Here is a 23,048-nt window from a genome sequence, read left to right on the forward strand (position 1 = left end):
CTATTTGCTCTATCATGGAGAGCACAACACTAATAGCAAGAGATTTTATGCCTTATATTTATTCTCCAATGAAGTGTTAAGGCCTGAACTCTGCAAGAAGCAAGATATTAGCCCTGATGGACCAGAGGTTTGCTAAGGTGGTGTATTCTGCATTCCTATGTCCTCTACTCTTTAATTGGATTAGCTTGTGGTTTGACTGTAACATGAAAGTGGGTTATCTTCTCTCTTCTGTGCTTTATGGGGACACAGAAAGCTTTTTGTGAGTCATAGATACAGTCTTATCATGTCTGTTCCAAGGTAGTCATCTGACAATTACACAACTCATTATATTTTCAGTTGTCAAAAGTAAAAGCAGAGCTAATAGAGCGAGAACAGAGCTCTTTGCAGATTTAGTCTTTGTGTGGATACCACCTAGGTCTCTGGGGAATTTAGGAGGTCATTAAGTATGAACTGAAGAGACCAAAGGGTTGGATGTTAATATTTTGCCTGAGTTTCATACTGCAAAAACTACATAAAGCTCAGTATCACAGAAAATACAGCTTGCACTAGAGTTACAGTCCTGCCAGAGGAAGCCTTCTCCATTCTTGCTCCAAGATTCTTGTGTGTGGTAGAATGGATGGATACACGGTATACTTTCTGTACCAAGAGTACTCTCAGGTGCTTGCAGAACCATAGCATGTGTCTGTGCACACATGCAGGACAGGAAGTTGAATGCATAGTTTTACAGAAATCTTTGGTACTTTATGTCTTACTCTGTTAGAATTCCAAAATTGAAAGAGTGAGAAATGACTAACCATCAGTGGCTACCGCTCTTGGAAAGTACTCTTTGAAGTGTTCCAAGTTGATCATTCCTGACTTAAAACAGTTCCAAATCACTAGTTGCATGATGAAGACTAAGGCCGTACCTTTACTTTGCTGATTATCTTTCTTGTTTGATGATCATACAAGCATTCAAGTTTAGCAGTGATGAGTGGTAGGAGTGTCAGGAGATCAGCAAATCACTGGAGTTGGAGAACCGCAGTGAATGTGACTTTGTAATGGCTTCACTATACCAGAAATGACAGCAGATAGTTGTTGATGTTTTGGTTTCTCAGTATTGTTAAATCTTGTTGAGTTGTGGATTAACCGTGCCATTGGTAGAGAGGTACCCAGATCTGGCTCTGCATAGGAGAATTTGGCTCTGGAAAAGGTATCGCAGCGTTCTCGTGGTACTGTGCTGGTAGGATCTGGGGACTGGTGATGGTTAGAATTTCAGAAAATTGAAAATAATAAACAGCAATAATGTTAGCAGACCTTTTGGCAGCCGCTAATGCAGTTGGCTTCTCTGTTTCATGCTGCTAGAAAAATCATTCCAGTGCCACAAGTAATTCAGTCACTGGGCTGTGATTTACCCCTTCACAGAAAGCAGCTGAATATTCTGAGAATTGAATGTCCTCTTTCTTTGAAAGGGAAAAAGAGAGAACGTCATTTGCTTGCGATTTTCCTGAAGAAGTATTTTTTAATGAACAAAAGATTCCTTGAGACCTGAGCACACTGTTCTGAAATCTTCATTTTCTGGCTGTCGTTTTGGGGGATTTCTAGAAAGAAAGACGAACTCTTCCCAGATACATCACCTGCAAAACACGGCGCTCCAAAGATTTTTCTTGGGGCTGTGTGCTCCAAAACTTATCTATCTCACCTGGCAGCATTGAACAGTGCCTCTTGCTGTTCTGTGAAATTCAAGAGATGATAGGCCTAAAGCTTGCTCTGTGCCAAGCACCTCAATGGGCTCTGTGCCCAACAGGCTTCCACTGAAGCAGCTATTAAAAGCAATTTCTTCTGAGCCACAAATGTGTCTCTACTCTCCTATTAGCATAAGCTGTGGAGAAGCCACCTGCACTGTGGAAAATGTCATGATCTGCAGAGAATCCATGAGCTCGTTGCTTAAAAAGAACCCATCTCAATTCTCATGAAACACAAAGGGCAGGGGGTCTGCTGCAGGAGGGCAGTCCAAATTTTTGAGATACCTGAAATACAGTAGCCTGCCTGCCACTACAGAGCTGTGAGTAATGCAGTTCTCTGCCCTGCCCATCTCTCATACAAATAAATTGGGGAGAATGTATCTTGTAAAGACTGCTGAGTTAGACTAGAAGGCTTTACTAACCGAGTACACCTATAGTAACGTACCTCCTTTTTCCTGCTCTCACGTGAATAAGGCTACAATGCCTAGGGGTCCGCACCTGGGAAGTGTTTACTAATTCCTAAAAGGAGAAAATAAGGAGAGAGCTGCGAGGGGACGAACAGCGTTGTTCCTATCCCCCTTTGGGAGCCTTTACTCTTCGGCCAAAGACTGCGATGCTTACGTAAAGAGAACACCTTGCTGGGATAAAATCCCTGCCAGCCCCCCCCAAAATACCCACAGAAGTACCACCTTCACCCGGGACGGAGGCAGGGTCCGCGGGTGGGGAAGGACCGGCTCCGTCCCGCTCCCCGCCGCCGTGACCGGCCTGTGGTGCCGCCGGGCCGGCAGAGGGAGCGCTGCGGGCCCCGCGGGCAGAGCGGCGGCAGGAGGAGGAGGAGGAGGAGGAGGAGGAAGAAGAAGGGCGGTTGTCCCCGCCGCCCCGCGTCCCCGCTGCCCTTCCCCGCCTCCAGCCCCCGCCCGCCGGTTGAGGGGACGGGACCGCGGCGGTCCGTTGCCGAGTTCGGCGGCGGCAGCGGGGGGGGAGAGGCGGCCGGAGGATGCAGGCGGGGCGGGCGGCGGCGGGCTGCCGTTCCCGGGTCGGGCAGCTAGAGAGCAGTGCAGGGAGCGAAATCCCGGCCGAGGAGCCCCTGCGCGGCGGCGGCGGCGGCGGCGGCCGGGCGCTGGGAGCTCCCTTCCTGTCGGGGGCGGCTCTGGGCCGGAGGCCGTGAGAGGAGCCGAGCGGTGGCGGAGGCCCGGGCCGGCTCCCCCTCCGCTCTCCCTCCTCTCCCATGGCGGAGACTAAAATCATCTACCACATAGACGAAGAGGAGACCCCTTATTTAGTGAAGCTGCCCGTCCCGCCGGAAAAAGTCACTCTGGCCGATTTCAAAAATGTCCTCAGCAACCGGCCCGTCCACAGCTACAAGTTCTTCTTCAAGTCCATGGACCAGGATTTCGGGTGAGCGGCTCCGGGCCGGGGGGGAGGCAGCGGGCGGCGGTCCCTGCCCCTCCTTCTCCTCCCCTCGCCCCTTCCCGCTGACAGCCGAGGGGAGGTCTTTAAGCTTCCCTCGGCCCCGAGCGGCAGACACCTGCTTCGCTGGCGGCGGCGGGAGCCCGGTTGCGGCCCCCCCGCCGCCTCTCTACGGGCCGGGGCTTTCGGCTCCGCGGCCCGGGCCCGCCACCGGGTGCGGGCCCTGCCCGCCGAGCACTGCGGCGCCCGCTCGGCTCTAGGCCCCGGCGGCGAGCCGCCGGTACCCGAGGGAAGGAAGAAGCCGCCAGTGCCGCCTCCACCGCCGCTAACATGGCGGCCCGGCCCGGCGAGCGAGCGGCGGGTGCGGGGGTCGGTGTTGCTGCTTGTCGTCGCCCTCACCCCCCGCGGTCGGTCGGCGGGACCCCTGATAGCCCCGGCCGGATCGAACCCCCTTCCCTTGAGGCGAAGAGGCCTCTCGGCTTGTGTTTCAGTAATTCCCCCCCCCCCCCCCAGCCCCTCCTTCCTCCTCCGGAGCGCTGGGCGATGACCGGGGCGGGCCGGGCTCCCTCAGCCGCTCCCCGCCCGTTCGTTCCCGGCCGGGCCGGAGCCTTGACGCCGGTCGGGGCGGGGGTGACTGGCAGCTGTCACCGTGTCGGGGCTTGTGGCAGGAGCGGGGCTTTCTGAAGAGCCAAGCAGGGTCAGGCTGACATAATGTTGAAAGGTGAAGCCCGGTGTAAGGCTAGGAATAGAAACCGCCGCTCTGTAAAATGGGGTTGCTCTTCTGGGTGGGCGTCGAACGGGGTCGGTGGGCGAAAAAGGCCGCTTCTTGGAAGGGTCTGCTCCCGCCTCGCCGGTGGTAACGCGTTCTGCGGACCAGGAGGCAAGGGCCAGGCTTTCAAACGACCTTTGTGATCGCGTAGGCCAGGTTTCTGACTGGAGCTGGGGGGATATTTGACGTCGTTCCAGTCTCCGCGCACAAATGTGGGTTGCGTGCCACCGGGCTTATTTACAGCCGTAATAAAATAAACCGATAAAATTCCGTTTGACTGTTTGCCAGACGGTAACTTTCAAAATGTATTAGTCCTTTTGTAGCAAACGACTCCTCTTTGTACTCACATCTGTCACTGGCAGGGCAATTTTACGTATTTAAATGCCTTGCCAGTAAAAAAGAGAGCAGGTTTGTGGAAAACTAATATGGACCTGACTCTAAAATAACACCGTGGTTGAGGTGCGAATTTTATGTTTGGTGAGATATATCATCCCAAGCATCCTTTTACGTATTGTGTAGCCTCTCTCTTATCCGTGAGACCTGAAGCCTTTCATGTTAATTGTGTTTTTATCCATGGTGGAATGTGGATATTGTTTGTTGACATGTGTTTTTTATGTGGTGAGTTGTTACTATTGGCATGTTACTGTAGGAGCGTTCATGTATTGACTTCTTGTCTTTCTGGATTCTGAAAACATTTTTCTGGGAAACAACTGTACAAACTGTTTGTTTTCAAAAGAAGGTCTTTGAAATTGTCTATTTATAAATTTTTCTCCTTCACCCTCAAGTGACAGGGACAGGTACCCTGCAGTTGTCGTATATATTCAAGCTCTAAGTTTTTGTGGTGCAACCTCAATAAAGGATGTTGGGTTTGTTGAGACAGCATATGCATTCATTCCCACTGCTACGGAAGTTTAGTCTTAGAAAACATAAACTGTGCTGAGGCACGTTGAACATACTAGGAAGATCTCTTAAAGCGTTTGGGCTCTTCTTGATCTTTGACCAGGTAACAGAGTTAGTAACATAAACCCTACAGTGGATTCTCTTACTAGTCTTGAAACTGGGGTGAAAAATGTCTGTTATTCTTACATTGTCTTGGAAATGGAGATGATGGGTTGCAAGTGAGTGATGAGGGTAAATTCTGTCTCTCTCAGTCAAACAGTAGCCTCAAATATAACTATTTTGGGTGGCGTGGGGGTGGCAATCCGTTGTCTTGAGACAGCTAGAAGTAACTCTGTAGATAGTGACTCTTGCAAACCAATAAGCTGTCAGTCGGATTTTTGTTTGCTTTTGCTTTGTTTGTCAACCAGATTTTTGTTCCTCTCTGAATCCTAAATACTTATGAAAAATAGGGAGTTAGAAGAAAACTTACACGAATCTTTGCTGTCTTAGCAAGTGTTAATAGTAAATATGTGCTTTTTTTCATCATCTTGTCTTCAAACTGACTTTTTAAAATTGTTGTTGCGAATAGGTAATTATAGATGCGGTTGCCACTAACCGTAACAAAACTGTGTATCTAATTTCTACCTTATGTGCCTGAAAATGTCCTCCAAAGAAATTCTTTTCAGTGTGTTCTGTAAGTGGTACTTAGGCTTAAACTACAGTAACATTTTGGTTTTAAATGTAGTGTTCTACAGTTCTAGCCTTCTGTTCTTCACATTGCTGCTCAATGGCTCTGCGGAGCTATGATTTGGCATGGTGGCTGCCGCTTGGCAGGGTGGTTTGTAAATCCCAATGTGGAGTGAAAAGTACTTCTTGTGTTAGGAAAGCAAATGTTTTCCTGGAGAAGTGGAGCCTCCTTGAGAAGCCAGTGATCGGGAACTGACTTCGCAATACTGCACATGTTGTTGTAATTAAGGCACAGCCTTTCCTGGATCCTGAAATAATGTAATAAATAATTGTGTTCAGAAACAGTGGATGTGTTGAATTGGTTCCAACTCTGAAAGATAGTGTTGCTAAGGATTGGAATGGAGTTGGGTTGGGGACGTGGAGTCATATCGAGCTGTGTTAAGCACTTAATGTGTTTTGCGTACCTGTGCTGAGTTACCAGCCTGCTTTCAGTTTTCCTTCTGGGAAGGTGCGGAAGAAAGGTGTAGGCATGGCGTATTTCCTTCTCAACTTCGGTTACAGTTTAATTTACTACTCTGCCTTTTGGTCTTAATGTTACACTATCAGGAAAGCTGTGGAAAATAGATACAATGTGGAACCTTCATCTTGATTTTCCTGCCAGCTTTACTTTGACATAAAAACATTTTTCCCACCTATTTAATTCTCAAGGGTGACTTCTGCACTAACTCTTGATGGGATGGACTTGTCTTTATTCTGAAAGCCCGGTCTTTCCAAGTGACTCCATCTGTAGATAATGATGTTGTTTTTAAGATGCAGGATGTCTAACTATGTTCTGACTTTAAGACTCAACCCTTGGAAATGCTTTGTAGCTTCTATTTTTATTCTAGTCGGTGGGAAATTAAGCAGTGACATTACAGGATCAGACTTGTTAATGTGATAGTATCCACCAGCAATGAAATTTAGAGAAGGTGAAATTTGTGATACGTGTTTTATAGACAAGGAGCTGTGTCATCAGCTTGCTTAGTCGCTTACAGCAACTGATTCTTTCCTGTCGGGGAAGAGCTCAGAGATCACTTCCGATCACTGAAATTGTTGATTCTAAGGTTACAGCCACACACATCCATGCAATAATGTATAATGCAGTTTTCTTGATTCTTTGATAATTGAAAAATGATAGAAAATGAATACATCTGAAAATAAAGCTATAGTTTGTGATGCCTGGGCTCTCGTGACTGAAACTCTGACAGCTGCACAAACTGTGTCAGATCCAGATGATTCATAATGAATCTGTGTGACATCTTATAAGAGGAATTCCTACCTGTCTGTTCTTAAATATTTGGTATTTCCAGAGCTTTACTTGTGAAACACTATCACTAACTTCCAAAAATACAAAATTATAAATGTTTATGATCGAGGCATTCTCATAAGCTACATGTTTTAATTTTGCTATAAGATAACCTACTTTGAGACTCCATGCTACTGTTTCATCTCTGGTCAGTATAGGATGCTATGCTGTGACATGATTACAGCAGGAGAGATTCAGAGGAAGAACTGTACCAGCTTAAATACATGGTCTGTACAAAAGCTCATACTGATAAATATACTCTCTCCTGCATTGTTCTGGCTTCCTTTGCTCTGTTCAGTCAACATGTCACTGTGGTAGGAGCTGGTGACGGTGTCTTCCAGTACTGCAGGATAGGAAGAGCAAGCAAATAGACTCTGCAATCTTTATCTGTTGAATACCAGAGTATGTCTGTTCTGCCATCCTTCTGGGTGAGGTTCAAGTCCTCATTCTTTCCATTGTGTGAACTAATACTCTTTTGATTATACTTCTTTAGGGAGTACTTTGAGGAGTGGCTTTTTAGGCATTCCTTTGGTATCAGCAAAAGAACTTCCTTTTAAATTGCACTTTTAGGTGCAGCTGTTTCTTGCGCAGAAATTGATTTTCTTGGTACTTGGTGTGTTGAAAACTAGCAAGCAATTGTGATTTAAAGCAGTAGGAATCCGGTTTGCGATTGGGATTATGAGCTGAACGGGGCAATTTTTTGATAGAAGAGGAACATGAGAAGCACTGTTTTGTGTCTTTTCTCATGGAGGCAGTGTACCATCTCTGTTTTCACCCTTGCCTTTAGAGGAGTCCTAACTGAGAAACAGGAGTCCTAATTGACAAATGTCTAGCTGTGGAGATGCAGAATAATTTCATAATTGTGAAAGCTTTTAGAGACAAGATATTAAAAAAACACTCTCAAAATATTTTTTATGGGGATAAATGAAAGTAGGTGTTGCCTATTCATCAGTGAGGTTTAGATGATTCATGCTTAAAGTGCCATTTGGACACTGGACATATATAATTTGGAAAACAGAAAGTTGATTTGTGTGTTATATTTGCAGAATTCCATGCTCATTGAATGTAACTGTGAAAGCTGTTGTAAAAATCCAGCAAGCAAAGCAGCATTAGACAAAAACATGGAAGCCTTATTTCTGCCTGTTCTCTGTCAATCATATGCCATGGAGTTCTAGACTCTGAGCTAGCTGAACTCAAGAGAAAGTTTTTGGACTGAGTTCTGTGTTTGGAAGACTGTTTCCATGTTTATTCAGGGATAAGGCAGCATACTAGACAAAAGTACCTTGCAGGTAGGATTTTGCCTTTTAGGTGGGCTCTGCTGTGCTATGTAGTAGTAAGACCATAGTCTTGGGTTGGTGGTTTTGGGGTTTTTTTGGTAGTTATTACAACAAAGATTTTAATGAGGTATTTTTGCTGGTGTTTTTAAGGAGATCCTCTCAAGACTAAAGAGCAACATGAAAGGATGCCTACCTCCATACTTGTTTGAAAACTGAGCAAGCAGGTGACAGAGGCTGATATAGGTCAGTTACAGGTATGAGTTTGTCTTTTTTGAAACAGAATAAAATGAAGGCAAATGATTCATATTTGCATTAGAAAATACGGAGCTGGTAGACTAATGTGCAGAGGGGGCATGTGCTAAAAATAACAGTTTAGGAGAACGATCTTTGCAGCTCTGGGACAAGGATTGATACCCACAGAGTGAGTCTGTATGGGTCAGAACTAGACAGGGGGATATTGAGGCAACTACTATGATCAAAGTTCTGGCAAGAATTTTAGTTGTGTAAGTGGAAAGTTTCAGAAATACTACACAGACTGCAAGACCTAAATGTAGGTTGGACGTGAGGGTCTAGAGAGCAGTCAGAGAATTCAAGATGATGTCCAGGTTACTGATCTGAATGATGGGTAGGTAGATGAGCAGATAAGAAGAGGTGTGCCATATAACTTTGGGCCTTGAAATACATGCAAGATTATCTTTACAAAGAAACCATGTAGAATCTCCCTCTGTGTGTTTGTTTTCCCACGTGCATCTTTGTCTCCTCCCTCTTTAGTCTCTTTTACCCTCAACGTTATTGAGGGAACAGGATGTTTTTAGGAGGGGCGAATGAGTAAGAAGTAGTTCCATGAGGGTACAACTAACGAAAGCAGGCTTCCTGAAGATTTGTGTCCTTTCAGTGTTAACCCTCTGTATTTTCTCTGTTATCTCGGGCTGCTTCATCAGTTAGTAGATATTCAAAGATCTGAGATACAGTTAGACTGAGAAGAAGACAGCAGTTTACTTGGACACAAGATTAAAAAGGGTTAGGGCTTCAACTGGTAATGCAGTCACATAATTTACCATATAGATCTTTGCAAATGCCTATGGCATGTTTACTGAAAATGTCTTTTGGATAGCAAGTGTGGTTGAGCAGATGGAGCAACAAATGGGTTTCTTTTAAAGATTATTTATTTGTTTGTTTATTTATTTATTTATTAATCCTGTACCCTTTTTAGCCAGGTTTGTGTGTCTGTAGGCTAGAAAGGGATGATTGTGTAATAGTCAAAGCTGTCTTCAGGTCACGTTGGGACAGCTGTTCCCTGTGATGTAAACAAGCATGGCTGACCAAGAAAATGAATGCAAGGCATGTTAGAGCCCATGGCTAAGATTCATGACCCTTCTCTTCTGCTGCTGCTGGCTTTGCTTTGGGAGGCTATAGCAGGGTATGTGGCAGCACTGAAGCTCTGTTTGGGACTGATCCAAAGCTTGGTGAAGTCACTAAGAGTCTTTCTCTGAAATGCACTGAATTTTGAGCCGGTTTTTAGCTGAACTATTCTGTCACGTGAATGATACTGGTTTGAATATGTAACTTGCAGTGAGTGCAGTGGGAGGAGAATGCTTTTTAATGAAGGCTTTCCTCAAAAAACCCACAGATGGTTAAGTAGATTAAGTTGAGAAGATGCTTGGATTTTTATTAGTTCTTTGAGACAGCTAATAAAACTGAGTATGGTGACTCTGACTTCACAGTTCAGTGGGTTGGTCGTGGTTCTTTCTAGGTTTCATTCCACTCAGCATGGTCTGCTGCACACTTAAATGCTGTAAACATTGCAGAAGTCTTGGTCTGCTGTTGGTGGAGGAGCTCAAAAGTGAAGGCCAAGTTTCAGCTTGATTCAATCAAACGAATCTGGAATAACATTCTGAAAATAGGGATTACTAAGAGCAGGTCCTAGGCCTGAGTATCTGGATCAACAGCAACCATACAGAGGCCTTCAGGGGGAAGGAGAATTCTTAAGACTGGGAGAGTTCATTAATACCTGCAGAAGGTGGAAGTAATGTTACCTAGTGGAAGAAAATGGATAGTTGCATAGGTAAAGCACTGAACTGAGACTTCAGAAATTGAAAAGAATCATATTCAGCCACAAATTTAGGCTTGGACTCAGCAAAGTACTTGAAAACACTGAAGTGTAGTGCTGAATTGAGGGCTGTGTTAGCTCTTTGCCTAATGAGAATAGCCTTTATTTCTCCTAGCTTTTTCTTATTTTCTCTGCTGAAAGTTATAAACTTTCTGGAGACTGTGCATCTTACTACTAATGTTTGTACAGCATCTAGCACTGTGGTGCTTTTCTGTTTGCTGACATCAGAAAGCACTATTGTAGTACAAATAATAAAAATATGTCTAAGAACACCAGCCTATTAGACCTCAAAGCTCATACTTTTTAACCACACTAGGTTAGCTTACACATATTTTGCCAAGCTGATTCTGATAGCTGTCTACAGTACAAGTCACTGCTTATTTTAACATCCCAACTGTAATGTAATCTAAATATTTAAAACAACCACTTTTTCTGCTGGAACCTGAGGACTGCTCCACTCTGAGGGTGGAGTATGTTATATTTATTAAAAGCTAATGCTATGAAAACATGCTAAAGGGATACATCAGGTTTGGTCTGCTTCCTGTGGCTAGTGATCTGCAGTGGGACAAGTTAGAAAAACAAGTTTACTACTGTTCATTTAATGAACACCTCCACATAGTGTATGCACAGTTTTGTTTTTCTTTTTTTCCAGTGCTCAGGTAGACTTGTTTTGGCCTAAGAATACACACTCAGACTGTACAGCTCTTGGAAACATTAACCATCTCTATAGGATTCAAGTTCAGCAACTTATCTATGGGCTTGCTGTATCTCTAATTAAAATTTGCCTGTGAAGTATGTTGAATTAAATGGATTTAGTTAATAATTTTTGAAAGATTATCACCATTCTAGCCTGACACAGGAGGGTGAACAGGCAACCAGGAAGAGATCCAGATGCACCAGGAGGAGATCCACATTGAGTGCTTTGAAACCAACCATAAGTAGCTATGGAATAGATTAAAATGTTGAATTAAGCAATTAATATACATACAGTATTAAAGCCTGTAAAAATTTCCATGGTATATTTGAGATTAGTACAGCAGGGTCCCTTCACTTGGTTCTGCTTACCTTCAAGCACGAGTCTGGCATTTTTTAAAGTAGCCTTGTTCATGCTTGCATTTCAGATTCCACTTCAAATGCAGCCCGATAGGTGTTGCCGTGACTATGTGCAATCTGGTCAATTATCATTCTGATTAGTACTCTCAGAGAATCGTTCAGGAGCACCAACCATTTATTTCAACTGTTGTGCCACACTGTTAGGTGGAAAGGTTGACAAGGTGGTGTTTATGACACACAGATAGTGATTTTTCCTGTAAATGGCGTCACTGCTAGAATTCTCTCCTTGTTCTTCTGGTCTTTATCTGCTTTAGGAATCATGACATGTTTCAATTTGGATGTCTTGATAATTAAAGTTACTTCCTTTCTCTCTTTCTTTCCACAAGAGTTGGGGTTCCTGTATATTTAGCTGATTAGATATGTTGTTGTTGTGCTTGACGTAATCAACAGTAGATCTTCTGCCTTCATCTCTATGTGAAATTCTTTTAAATGGTGATTTTTTTATTTCCCGCCCTTAAGTCCAGGCTAATTCTTACTCTCTTTTCTGTGCTACTGTCATTCTTTCTTTGTAAATAGACATGGAGAAAGGGTATCCATCAATGTCTTTATGCAGCTGATATTTGCCTTGAGAATATGCTAGGCCTCAAGTAACTTGCAGTATATTGTAGTCTCCCCATTGCAATCTTGAATGCCTTGTGATTGGTAGGGATCGGATTTGGTATTAGAGTTTCTTTGCAAGGGCCCAGTTTATTAATGTTTCTGTGGATTGAATAGCTAGTCCACTGTCTTCATTGCTACTTGGTCCAATTTTAACATCTCCAGGGTAAATGTGTAGGACGATTACTTGTAATTACAGCAGTGAGCTGTGTTTAGAGCCTCTTTGAAATAGGGAAGGTTGAAGTTTCTGTTCCACCTCTTTTTGTGTTAAATAACTTAGGGATATCAGCCGGCGTTTGCAAAGTGGCAAGCCTTTTTTATTTTAAATTTACTTAAAACTTCTACAACACAGAGGCAGATTTTTTTTTTTTCTGTGTTTCTGGTAAGCTAAAAAGGAACTGTGGAGATGCAGAATCCAAGCATTATCCTTGAAACTTTCAGCAGTGTTGGAGTCCAGTCCTATATAAAGTCAGTTGAGATCAAGTATCTTAAAGCCATTAAACACTGATCCCCTTTCTTAGCAGGTATGTACCTTTCCTAATGTGCCTCACATTATGGGAGGGAAAATTCAATAGAATCAGCTGATTGTTCCAATTATTGATGCTGACTCAATACAACCCTTTGCAGATGTATTATTGCAGTTTATTCTGTCTAGCTTTTTTGTTCCTTAAAGTGTTGAGATTTCTGGATTTTATTTGGAAAGAAATTAAGAGAGAGGAAGCAAAGTGAACAAGTATTAAACTTACTGAATAAAGGCAGTATCTAGAACTAGAGTTTTATTCCTGTTTTCAGTCTATGTGGGAAAAGGAGAATGGCTCAGTATTTCTGTGTGACTTGACCATCTATTTTGCGAGTACTGGAGGTAAAGTCAGCCTTTGTCCTTTCTGTGTCCACCAGATAATCCTGAGGTCAGTGATTAAGTTCTGAGTGTATCTTTTGCCATGACATCTACACTAACTGAAGCAGTGTGGAACACTACATGCTGAAACCCCTGAAGAGAACTTGAGAAGAAGGCTCAAAAAAGTGGCAGTGTCCTTTCAGTGACTGGCTGCTACAGATAGACTTAATTTATCCTTTGTTCCTTGAGATCTAGCTTTGCCCTTGTACTGACAGGACTCAGCCTGTTGTATAAGGAGCAAGCTGTGCTGTTGCCAATCCTTTGTTTGAATGTTTTGGATAGCTTGACTGTACTGAATAATGGAGATGAGGTGAATGGCCTCCGATAAAAATGGACACGGCACTGAATTGAGACAGATTAACGTTACTTGGTCCTATAGTTATTTTTTTAAAAAGCTTGCTCGTGGCTCATGGTTACTCTCAATTTACCTCGTTGTTTGCATTCTTTTTGTATAAGGATTTCCCTGTAGTTTGCTAAAGCAAACGTCTGTAAACTGCTCCATGGTAATGAGCAGAAATCTCTTCTGATGCAGTTTAATAGCTAGTTACTTACAATATCCAGGATGGCATCTTTTCTTTGGCTATGTGATTTATAAAGAAAACAGGTGCCTCATCTTTTGCTAAATGTCTACTTTATGTGCTCTAATTGTGTCATTACATGGTGGTAGTTAAGATAGTCCTGCAAGGGATGCTTGTGTGATCTGCAAATGCATCCTCTTCTCTGGTAGTCTTGAGTAAATGTCAGAGTACTGTGGCCTTCAGCAGCCAGCATTTTGAAATCCCTCTACATGTAGCTAATGAGAAAAACACATGTAAACTCAGTTTAAGTTCAGCTATTTGTTAAGAATTTTGCAAGATGTAGTATATGCAACCCCAGTTCCAAAGAACTGACTGTTTTCAGACAAGATACACTGAGTAGGTGGACTGGGAAAATTAAAAGGGTGAGTAAAGCATTCCTGACAATCTCCAATATCAGTTTTACTGTTTGTTTAATCTGTGCTTGCTTTTATTCACTTGATTGGGGTGCTGAATCTGGACAGATGATTCAACTCATCTGTTTTTCTTGTTCCAGCAAAATGTGTTGTTTTTTCATAGTCATTTAGGGTAGGTCTAACTCCACTTCCAATGAAGTTAGAGGAAATCCATTCCTGAAAATTTCACCATTAGTGTTCAGAAATACAGTCTTGCCTCGCTTGTCCAAGAGTTCCAAGACGGGGGGGTTTTTTGCCTTATTTTTCTTCTGTTCGGAGGTTTAGCAGTGAATGCAGGCAATGTTGCTTTTAAATTGGTCTGCATTGTTAGTTTAGCTCACAAAGCTAGTATTGCAGTTGGAAGCCTAATAATAATTGAATCAAAATGTCTATTTAAGAGCATGTTGCTGGCAATAAAATATATGAAAGTTGTAAAAATGTCCTTTCTCAATAGAACAACACTCAGTCTGTCTTAGTCTTCAGTTCTCTAAGCATATACCTGTATTTTCCAAAGTAGTCTTGTCGAGACTGACATGAAGTGGTACCAGGTAAGCACTCTCTGGAATTGCTGTGATATGGTCCTTTCCCTGATAAAATGGACCCTGTGAAAAAGCAGAACTGAGAAAGAATGAGCCCTGTGTTAGCATGATTATAGGTGTAAGCCTTTACTTCTGCATACCACAATGTTATGATACAGAGGCTTACTTTAGGTTAGCTTCAAACATGCTGAAATCTTCTACATGGTACAGAACTATGTTAGATGTAGTCTATCAATAGCCAGTTAAAGTATTTTGGAAGATACTGATCTTAGTTGGCCTAAAAATCAATGTGTTAAAAAAGGCAAATTCATAAGAGATATTCTTAAGGAAGCAGCATCTGTTGATAGTAACATCTGATTATTCCCCCCCCCCCGCCCCGAGTTCATGGCAGCTCCCACTGTTTTCTGACCCTCTTTTACTTTGAGAGTATACAAAAAAGAAAATTCCTCTCCTTACACACCCTGCAAAAATTGGCAGATAGATGATCCTCTTCTGGAGGAAAAAATAAAGAGGTCATGTCTGCTCTCCAGAAAACCTGCAAATCCAGCTATCTCCTGAGAAGATCCTTTTAGATATTAAATTTTGCTTGTTTTCCCAAACATGATAATAAACTTGAGGTGAAAGATACTACTTGGACTGAAAATTGCATCCGTTTGTAGATGGGTAACTGTCTTTTCTAGCAGAAATACAGTGTCTTATGAAAATGCATAAGCCATTTTTTAGTCATTCTTGTTCTTAAAGGGAAGAAAAGGATATCTGTAACCATCCTTAGTTTTTGCAGGATGTTTTGGTCTGGAAGTCTGAGTAATTGTCTCTGTGGCCAAGTAGGGGATGGGAGTAGGGGCAGTTCCTGAGGCTGTGGTATCCAAGCATCAGTTCATACAGCACATGGAAACTGGTGACACACAGAGCTTTTAAACCCTAATTTAGTCAACTGCTTGAATGCTTATTATTTAACTTAAATCTCAGAAGTAAATCCGTTCATATGTAGTAATGTGCTTACACAGGTGTTCTTTACTGTTTGTCTTGCTCATAGTTCCCAACAGGGGCCTGATTCAAACCCCTTAATGGTACTTAGAAATAGTTAATAGTTAATTCTGATGGGCTTTGGGACAGACTCTTCTGACCAATATATTTGTCCAGGTTTTGTTGGATACCAAAAGCTGTTTGGATGGAATTGCTTCCATAGGTTCCCTTTTGTGGGGTTGCAAGTACTCGTGAAAACAGTTTGAGATGCTCCAAGCTCTAAGACCCTAGAGCTTGGTTATAAATATGTATAGTATATAAATGACCCTAGATTTGAAAGCTTTTCTTTGCAAGAAGAAAATGCCTGGTGAGAGAGGATGGAATGCTGAGAGAATGTATGTGTTTAAAGGAAGAATGGTTGGTCATAGCTAGTTCAACGCAGCTGGCTCTTTAGAGCTAAGTTTTAGAATCAATAAAGATCAGTGAGCTGGGTCCTGAAAACGCCGCTTCAGAATTACAGTCTTCCTGTTGCGCTGTCTTAAGGAAAAAATAGGTCTGTGCTTCAGCCAGCTTTCCCCTGTCAGCTCCACTAATGTGGATGGGTGAGTTTTTCCACAGTGAATATCACTGTTGAGGTAGTGAGCAGTGGGGATATGCTATGAGCATACAGTTCTCTGGATCTTCTGTTAGTCTTCAGCTCTGTTTCAGCATCAGAGCTAAGAGAAGATTTTAAGTGTACATCATATATGCAGGAAAAGCTTTGCTGTATAGGCTCCGCTTTTTCCATCTGATTACTGCTTGCCTTTTAGCAAAGGACATTTGGATTGGCCTCCCACTAGAATGCAATTTTCTAAAGTAATTAAGCACCAACTCATGGTTTAATGAGCATGTTGGGGAAGGGGGAGGATGTCAGTGGCAATCTTGCTAATGCTGTTTTGGGGTCCCAGTTCTCTGAGAAGACTACTGGAGACTTGTCCTCCAATTTTTGCTGTAGAGTTTAATCAGCTGAGACAAGCTGCTGAGCAAATACAGAGGAATTTACAGTGCTTGAGGAAGGAACGACCTAAATAGTTGCCCTGTGATTCTGTTGTGGCTTATTTCCATGCGACATGTAAGTAACTGAGGGAATAATGATAATTTCTGGTTATTTCAGTGGCCTTGGTAAGGTAAAGTATGAAAATAATTTGGGAGGATATTCAAAGCATACAAAACATTGTCTTTTCCATTCAGTTATCGAAGTGAAACACTCGAGGATAGTAAGAGAACCCCTTCACCTTACGCCATTGATTTGCTAGGGATCATTTGGCTGTTGGGTTTAATTTTACCTGTTTCATCATTTCTGAAGAAGATAACATCTCCTTTTTGAAAAGTACTCTGGCTCTTTTTTTATTAAGCAGGTGGAGTGAGGATCTACGTTCTTGGCTTTGTTTGGCAATAATATAATGGGTGAAGACCATGCATGCCTTAATCAGTATGAGAATTTCTGATTTGGATGGGGGGTGTGCATGTGTCTGCTACAGGCAGAGGGTGACTGTGATGCTGAAGGTCAGTCAGCAAGTTACCAGTTGGAATGTGACTGATGGCTGACTTGATAGGGCTGTGATATGGAAGGTAGGTACTGAGGCCCCTCAAGTCTTGTAAGGATGGCATTTTCACAGCAACTTGCAGTCTCAGTTGTAATGACTAAAGTATGGAGTCCATCCAGTGCTCTGGAAAGCTGCTAAATTTGCATAATTCTATTGTTAAGATATCTCTGATTTTGGAAGAAGTGTCTATAGAAGTCATTCAACAATTTGTGAGGAGCAGCCCTAAAAGGGAGCCTCCAGATTTTGATTTATTTATTTTTAACATGCTTTTGCATTTCTGAGTTCTGAGGTGTAGAAGTAGATGCATTTGGAAAATCCTTAGTAAGTAAGTGTGCAAATACTGTTTGTTAATAGCTGTCTTACTATGGGGAACTGGGACAAGAGCTTGTGGTTTAACAACTGTTAGGCTGTTAAAACCAAGCATTCATCATATAAAGTTTAAGAGGAACAGATAGATTGGAAAATTGTCTCAAAATAAGAGTTTTGTTAGTGAAATCCTATCTGAAACCTGTGATATTTAAATGACTTTTCTCTGCCTTCCCTTTGGAATGGGAAGAGAAGAATGACTATGCGGGTTGAGGCACTGGTTTGGGATTTGAGGTGAGTTCAATTTTCCCTCTTCCAGCTACTCTGTATTTGACCTTGAGTAAGTGATCTAATCCCTGATATTACAACCAGTTAAACTTCTGCCTAGCTTCATTTATGTACATGAGTTGTGCCTTTGGAGAAGACTGTAAACATGTTAAAATTACATGCCTAGGAAACTTGGAAATAGCAGCTTTTATTTTGGGGGTTCAGTTCTGATTTGTAAAAACTTCTGAATCAGAGTAAAGCTCTAGCTGCAGACTAACATAAACGCTGAGAGTTTGCACTTGCAGAAGTATACCAGTGCAAATGCATGGTATCCTATCAGATTTCTCTTTCCTTTTGTTTTGCTGAGTCGCAGAGAGGCTCTTTCTCCCCTCCCTGCCCATTGCTTTTTTGGCAGTCATTGTAGTAGAAGTTCTTTGCAATTGACCAGCTTCAGTGATTGTTACATTTGTACTCGTGTAATATTTTCCATTGAATTTACTATTGTGGTTGAATTCTTAAAATTATATAAATAAATAAAAATAATTTGCCAATGCAGACAGAATGGAACTACTAAAAGAGTGGGTTTGCAAGACTTTTTGGGGCTGCTTTTAAATATGTTTATTTCCAGTTGTAATTCATGACCTATTCTAGTTATAGACCCAAATTGAAAAAAGGTACAGTAAATGGAACAGAACTAATTGAGCCCAGAGACTTGCCTGGTACAGAGATGAGGAGGGAGTAAGGATGCATGACAAACTTTTTCTTTATTTGAAAAAGAATATGCAAAGAAGCATCTGACATTAATTACATTTTGCTCTTACTGAGGAAGCAAGCTGCACCGTGGTAGCAAGTGATGGCAAGATATGAGTGCTACAGAAAACATGAATATTTAGGAATCTCTGGATCAACCGTGTTTCTAACTAGAGGTGCTAGTTAAACTATTGAATTCAAGGGAGAGGTTGGATTTCTGGTGTCATGGGGAAACGTGGGAATACTTAGTCATTAGAGATTGTTGTGCAAGTGCAATGCTTGTAGACGTGCTTGACAAGTTCCTTATTTCAGTCTATGCAAAGATCCTCACTGGCTTCAATGGTACTAGAAACTAATCCTGAGGTGGTACAGAATGTGCCTTCCAAAGAGCTTTGAGTATTTGGAATAAAGGTAAACTAAGTAATGGCCCTGGAGCCTGTGTGAATGTGCAGCTGGAGAATTAAGAGCTCTTTGGTGTTGTACTTGTTTCATGGTGACTCTTGCAACAGTGTGTCCTGGTCAACTTTGAGTGAAGTTAACCAAAGTTTTCAATGCAGAGTGAATTTATTTGTTGTTCTCAGTGCTGTTTCAGATCTCTAGCTTGTAAGAATTACCTATAGGGTAAATGGAAATCCTGTTCTTCATGTGATATTAGATAGATGCATCTGAAGTAGAGTGATCAAATAGTTAACGTGAAAAAGCTTGCCTCTTCTGTCTTTCAAATTGTCCTAGCAGGGGTTGCATTTCATGGTTGACATTATCCGTGCTGTTCCAGCTCCTGCTTCTTTCATATCCTGCTTTTCATCCCCCCTCCCTCCTTAGGTTTTTTAATACATATCTTATTCAATGTGATTAATAAGCAAATTTGTCATCTGCTTATTTTTGTGTTTGCTAACACTCCCCCCACCCTCCTGTTCAGACCAAATTAACAGTAAGCCAGTGAATTGAAGATAATGCTACTGTGAATTATCCTTTGCTGCAGGGCAGCTTTGCATTTGTAGTGCCAAGCTGACTTTAGTTTGTGTGACTAAAACCAGGGAGTGCAAAAAGAACTGGGATTTTCATTCCTGACAGGAGGGGCTCATGGGTGTTGAAGGGTAGTGACTGAGCTTTAGGAGGCATCTCCTTGACAGGTTCTTTTTGTGGGGACATCTTTGACTCACCTGTCTTGGCCTTGTCCTGTGAGTTGCTGCATGAATTGCACTTGCTCTTTACATTTGTAAAAAGGCAGCAGAGACAAATACAGCATGGTTACTCATTGTTGAGGGATCCTTTGTGAAGATGGGTGTCATGTTTTGTGAGGCATAGTGTAAGGTCCTAGTAAGAAAACAGTCCTTACTCTGAAGAACTTATATTGCAGCTAAGCAAAAAGAAACAAACGTAAGGACAGGCATCACTGGAGTGTTTTATTTTTTGAATGAGAGGATCATGATACCTTAAATAATGGGCTTGAAGTAAAACTTGTTGAAAAGAGAGAGGTTTGATCCCCACCTATGCATATTTTGTATGCACACAAATGATTTCTCATTAGGAGGGGAAAAAAGGGGTGAATATTCCTGTTATCCTAGTGGTATAACATGAGCTTTCTTTAGAAGAATCACTTCTGGGGTGGCCAGCGCATGCTCCATGAGCACTAGCACTTACAAATGTAGCAGTCCTTCCAGTTATGTTTTTTGTATTTGGATTATGCAACGTAAACTCTTCGGCTAGAAGGACAGTAGCTGCTCTCTGGGTCCGTGAAGTTCTGTGGCTCATTCTTTCTGTAGAGGCCTTAGCAGTGTGTATATCTTACACGCACAAAGAAAGAGGAAGAGAGTAAGGTCGGTGTATCTCTCCATTAGGCTTTGTGAATCAGACACACTTAGAGCTGTCAAATTGTGAGCTGTGCAGGTTCAGCTGTTCAGTTATACTTTGCTTGCATCCCTACTCCTGATAGCCACAGAGAAAGGGAAGTGTTAGGTAGAACCTCTTCCTATGCTTGGCAAATTGGCTCATATTTACTAAAAGCTTTTTCAGACTGTTGTATTTATCGTGGCGACACAGATGTGATAGGTGTGAGCATGTAAATAAAGTAGCTGGAGTAAAGACTCTAGTTTTTTCATCTCGAAGGTAAACAAGTTCCATTGTGGTACTGTTTCCATTGATAACTATTGCGCGCTAGTAAAGCTTTTCAGCCGGGTGAGGACAGTCTAGAGAATCAAGACTGAAGTACAGTCTAATGTATTTAGGAGCAAGGGTAGGATTAGTGTATTGTACAGGTTCTGGATAATATCTCAGTCACCCCTCTGGAATATTACAAGTTTTGCAATCTGGCTAATTATTAATGTTCTAAACTGAAATATGTCCCCTTCTCAAACACAAAATAACAAAATGTCAGAGAGGAGAGAAATCCATTAAGGTGTAACAGATCTATCCTTTTTAAGGAAGAATCTTGCTTTTTTCTTTACATGAAATAAAAGTGAAAGTAATAGAAAATGAGTGAGTAGAAATTAAAATCACTCTCCGTGCCCAAGGTCTGGGACTGTGGCCTGGGATATAATGGATACAAGAACAAATTCATGATATAATTATCTAGCCAAGCCTGCCAAACTGACTAAAGGTTGCTTCCAGTGATTGCTTCTGGATGCAATTGGTTTTGACAACCTTGAGTCTATCACTGTCATTCCAATAAAATGCGTTGCTTCAAATTAAGCAAAATAAGACCTTTCTTCTTTTTTATAGTCCTAGATACTCTTGGGTCTTATTGTTCCTTTCTCCTTTTATCCTGAGGGCTTCTAGGAGCAGTAGCAGTGGTGATTTGTCTCTGGATTCCAAGCTGACAAGAAGCTTTGCAATATGTCAGTTAATAATTGGGGCACTGTGAACTCTCAGCAGCAGATTGAATATCATAATTAGAGCTCTGTATGTTTGATTTCTTTGGAGTAATGTCATACAAATCAGGAAATGGCTTTATACCTCTTTACAGAAATGGGACATTTTTGTGAACTTTCATGACCTCAGGGATCTGGTAAGGTTAAGTGATGGTGGCTTTTGGGGGAGACTTCTAGGTTGGACGCTAATGCTGTAGATGTTGGATTATTTGAGCAGTTGGTTCAACTTCCAATGCCTGGGAGTTTAGTAGTAGACAGACCACCACCATCCTTTGCCATGTTGTTGATAGGCTCAATGGACAGGCAAAGGTTGAATCTGTCTCTGAAAACATGTCTATTTGCAATGAGACGTTCCTCTGGGGGTTGAAGGATTGAAGCCTATTGTCTGTACTTGCTTGTTGGACGAGTGGAAAGTTTCGTTCTCCAGGGTTAGGAGTCTGTTTAAACTTTCTTTAAGTTGGTAGTTTTCTCCTTCCCCTTCCTGAAAAGTCTCCTCTCATTCACTCCAGTCAATACCTCTTTGCTGTTTTGTCCTCATAGTACACTGGATGTCACATTGTCCTCAACTTAGCAGTCCCCCATGCATCTAAAAAAGGATGCGTCAGACAGACATGTGTTCAGTGCTGCATGTGTTGAATAAATGTGTTTCTGATTTTCAGTACTTATTCTAAGAGTTTGCCTCAAATATTTCCTTCTTAACAATTTTATTTTGTTCTTTAAATCTTAGGCATTTGGGTATAAGTTGTAAATACTTGTGAAATCAACTGTGCTGCTGGCAAGTAATCAAGACCTTTACTCTATTAGAGGCACAATACGACATGTTACCAACTCTCTCTAGCTGTTCATGGAAACCTGGCTCTTAAAAATTGCATTAGCTCTTAAAAACTTATTTTAAGTATTCATAGAACTACCTTGACTTTTCCTTGCCAAGACTGCTGATTTCTCACATTCATATATTCTTGTTCTTTAAAATATTTTCTTTTTACTTACAGCAGCCAGGTAAAATAAATAAAAGCAATAGAGACATGCACATCTGTCAGCTCATGAACTCTTAAAACATTCTTTTCTCTAAGGATAGTAAGTATAGAAATGTAAATGCAAAGCAAAAACAGCTCTTGAAAATATATTACTCCTTTCCTAAAATGATTCACTCTCCTGAGTGTTAAAGTGTAAGTGCAGATGTCAGATAGCATTCCAAAAACTGTTCTGTGGAGGCAGTATACAAAAGCTGAACTTTTATTAAACCTGTGTTATCAAAAGAAGCTATGTGTCTCGGGGTGGAGGCAGAGTTCTACTGGAGAACAGTGTCTGCAGGGGCAAGGTAAAGTAACTATCATTTTTGAGAATCTGACAGTACCTCCTTTTGTTGCTGTGTTTTCTTATGGACAGATTTCCTTTTGAAAATAATGACTCAGGACATGGTCAGAAGGTAATATCTGTGTTAAAAAGTTATAACTGAGATACTGCCAAGGTGTCTTAAACTGTAAGCCCTCTTTAAGATTCTGTAAAAGAGGTAGTTGCTTAATGTGTATTTCTGATTTCCCCACCAGACAGACTGACTTTTAAAAGGATTTTTGGTGGCTTATTGGATATTGGTTTTAAAAGCAACAGCTAGACCTTTAACCATGGATAAGGTACTCACCATGTCTTTGGGCAAATTTAAACAACTAGTCTATGTTTCAACATTTCATTCCCATCCCCGCTGTCCCTCCCTGCCCCCCCATCCGTGCTGTCTCCTTTTAATAGCTTCTTTTTCTCTCTTTAGACTCCAGGGATCGCTAATTAAGAAATCAGCCTCTGGTTGGTTGGATAACCATTGGCAACTGCTGCAGTTACAGAGCTGCTGGTCTTCCCGAGTCTGACAGAAAATGAGTAAAGATAGGAACACAGCTGTAATAGAAGAATGGACAGATTACAAAACCACTGGGATTGGGTCTCTTCTTATCTGGCTGTGCCAAACAGCAGGATATATGTCTCAATGAAATCAG

The 23,048-nt window shown here is 41.9% G+C and overlaps 1 protein-coding gene across 2 annotated transcripts in view; it reads left to right on the forward strand.

Moving 5' to 3' along the window:
• The first annotated feature begins 2,599 nt into the window (after positions 1-2,599).
• The window catches only part of DVL1 (dishevelled segment polarity protein 1), a 105,359-nt gene continuing 84,910 nt past the window's right edge, over positions 2,600-23,048 (forward strand). Inside the window, exon 1 of one of the 2 annotated variants that reach the window (XM_075027238.1) lies at positions 2,600-3,119. In XM_075027238.1, coding sequence (XP_074883339.1) covers positions 2,950-3,119 — 170 coding nt within the window. In that variant the 5' untranslated portion in view covers positions 2,600-2,949. The remainder of the gene's footprint in view (positions 3,120-23,048) is intronic. The other variant, XM_075027239.1, reaches the window with a different exon arrangement.

This window comes from Buteo buteo, chromosome 5, assembly GCF_964188355.1.
Source record: "Buteo buteo chromosome 5, bButBut1.hap1.1, whole genome shotgun sequence".
Classification (NCBI taxonomy): domain Eukaryota; kingdom Metazoa; phylum Chordata; class Aves; order Accipitriformes; family Accipitridae; genus Buteo; species Buteo buteo.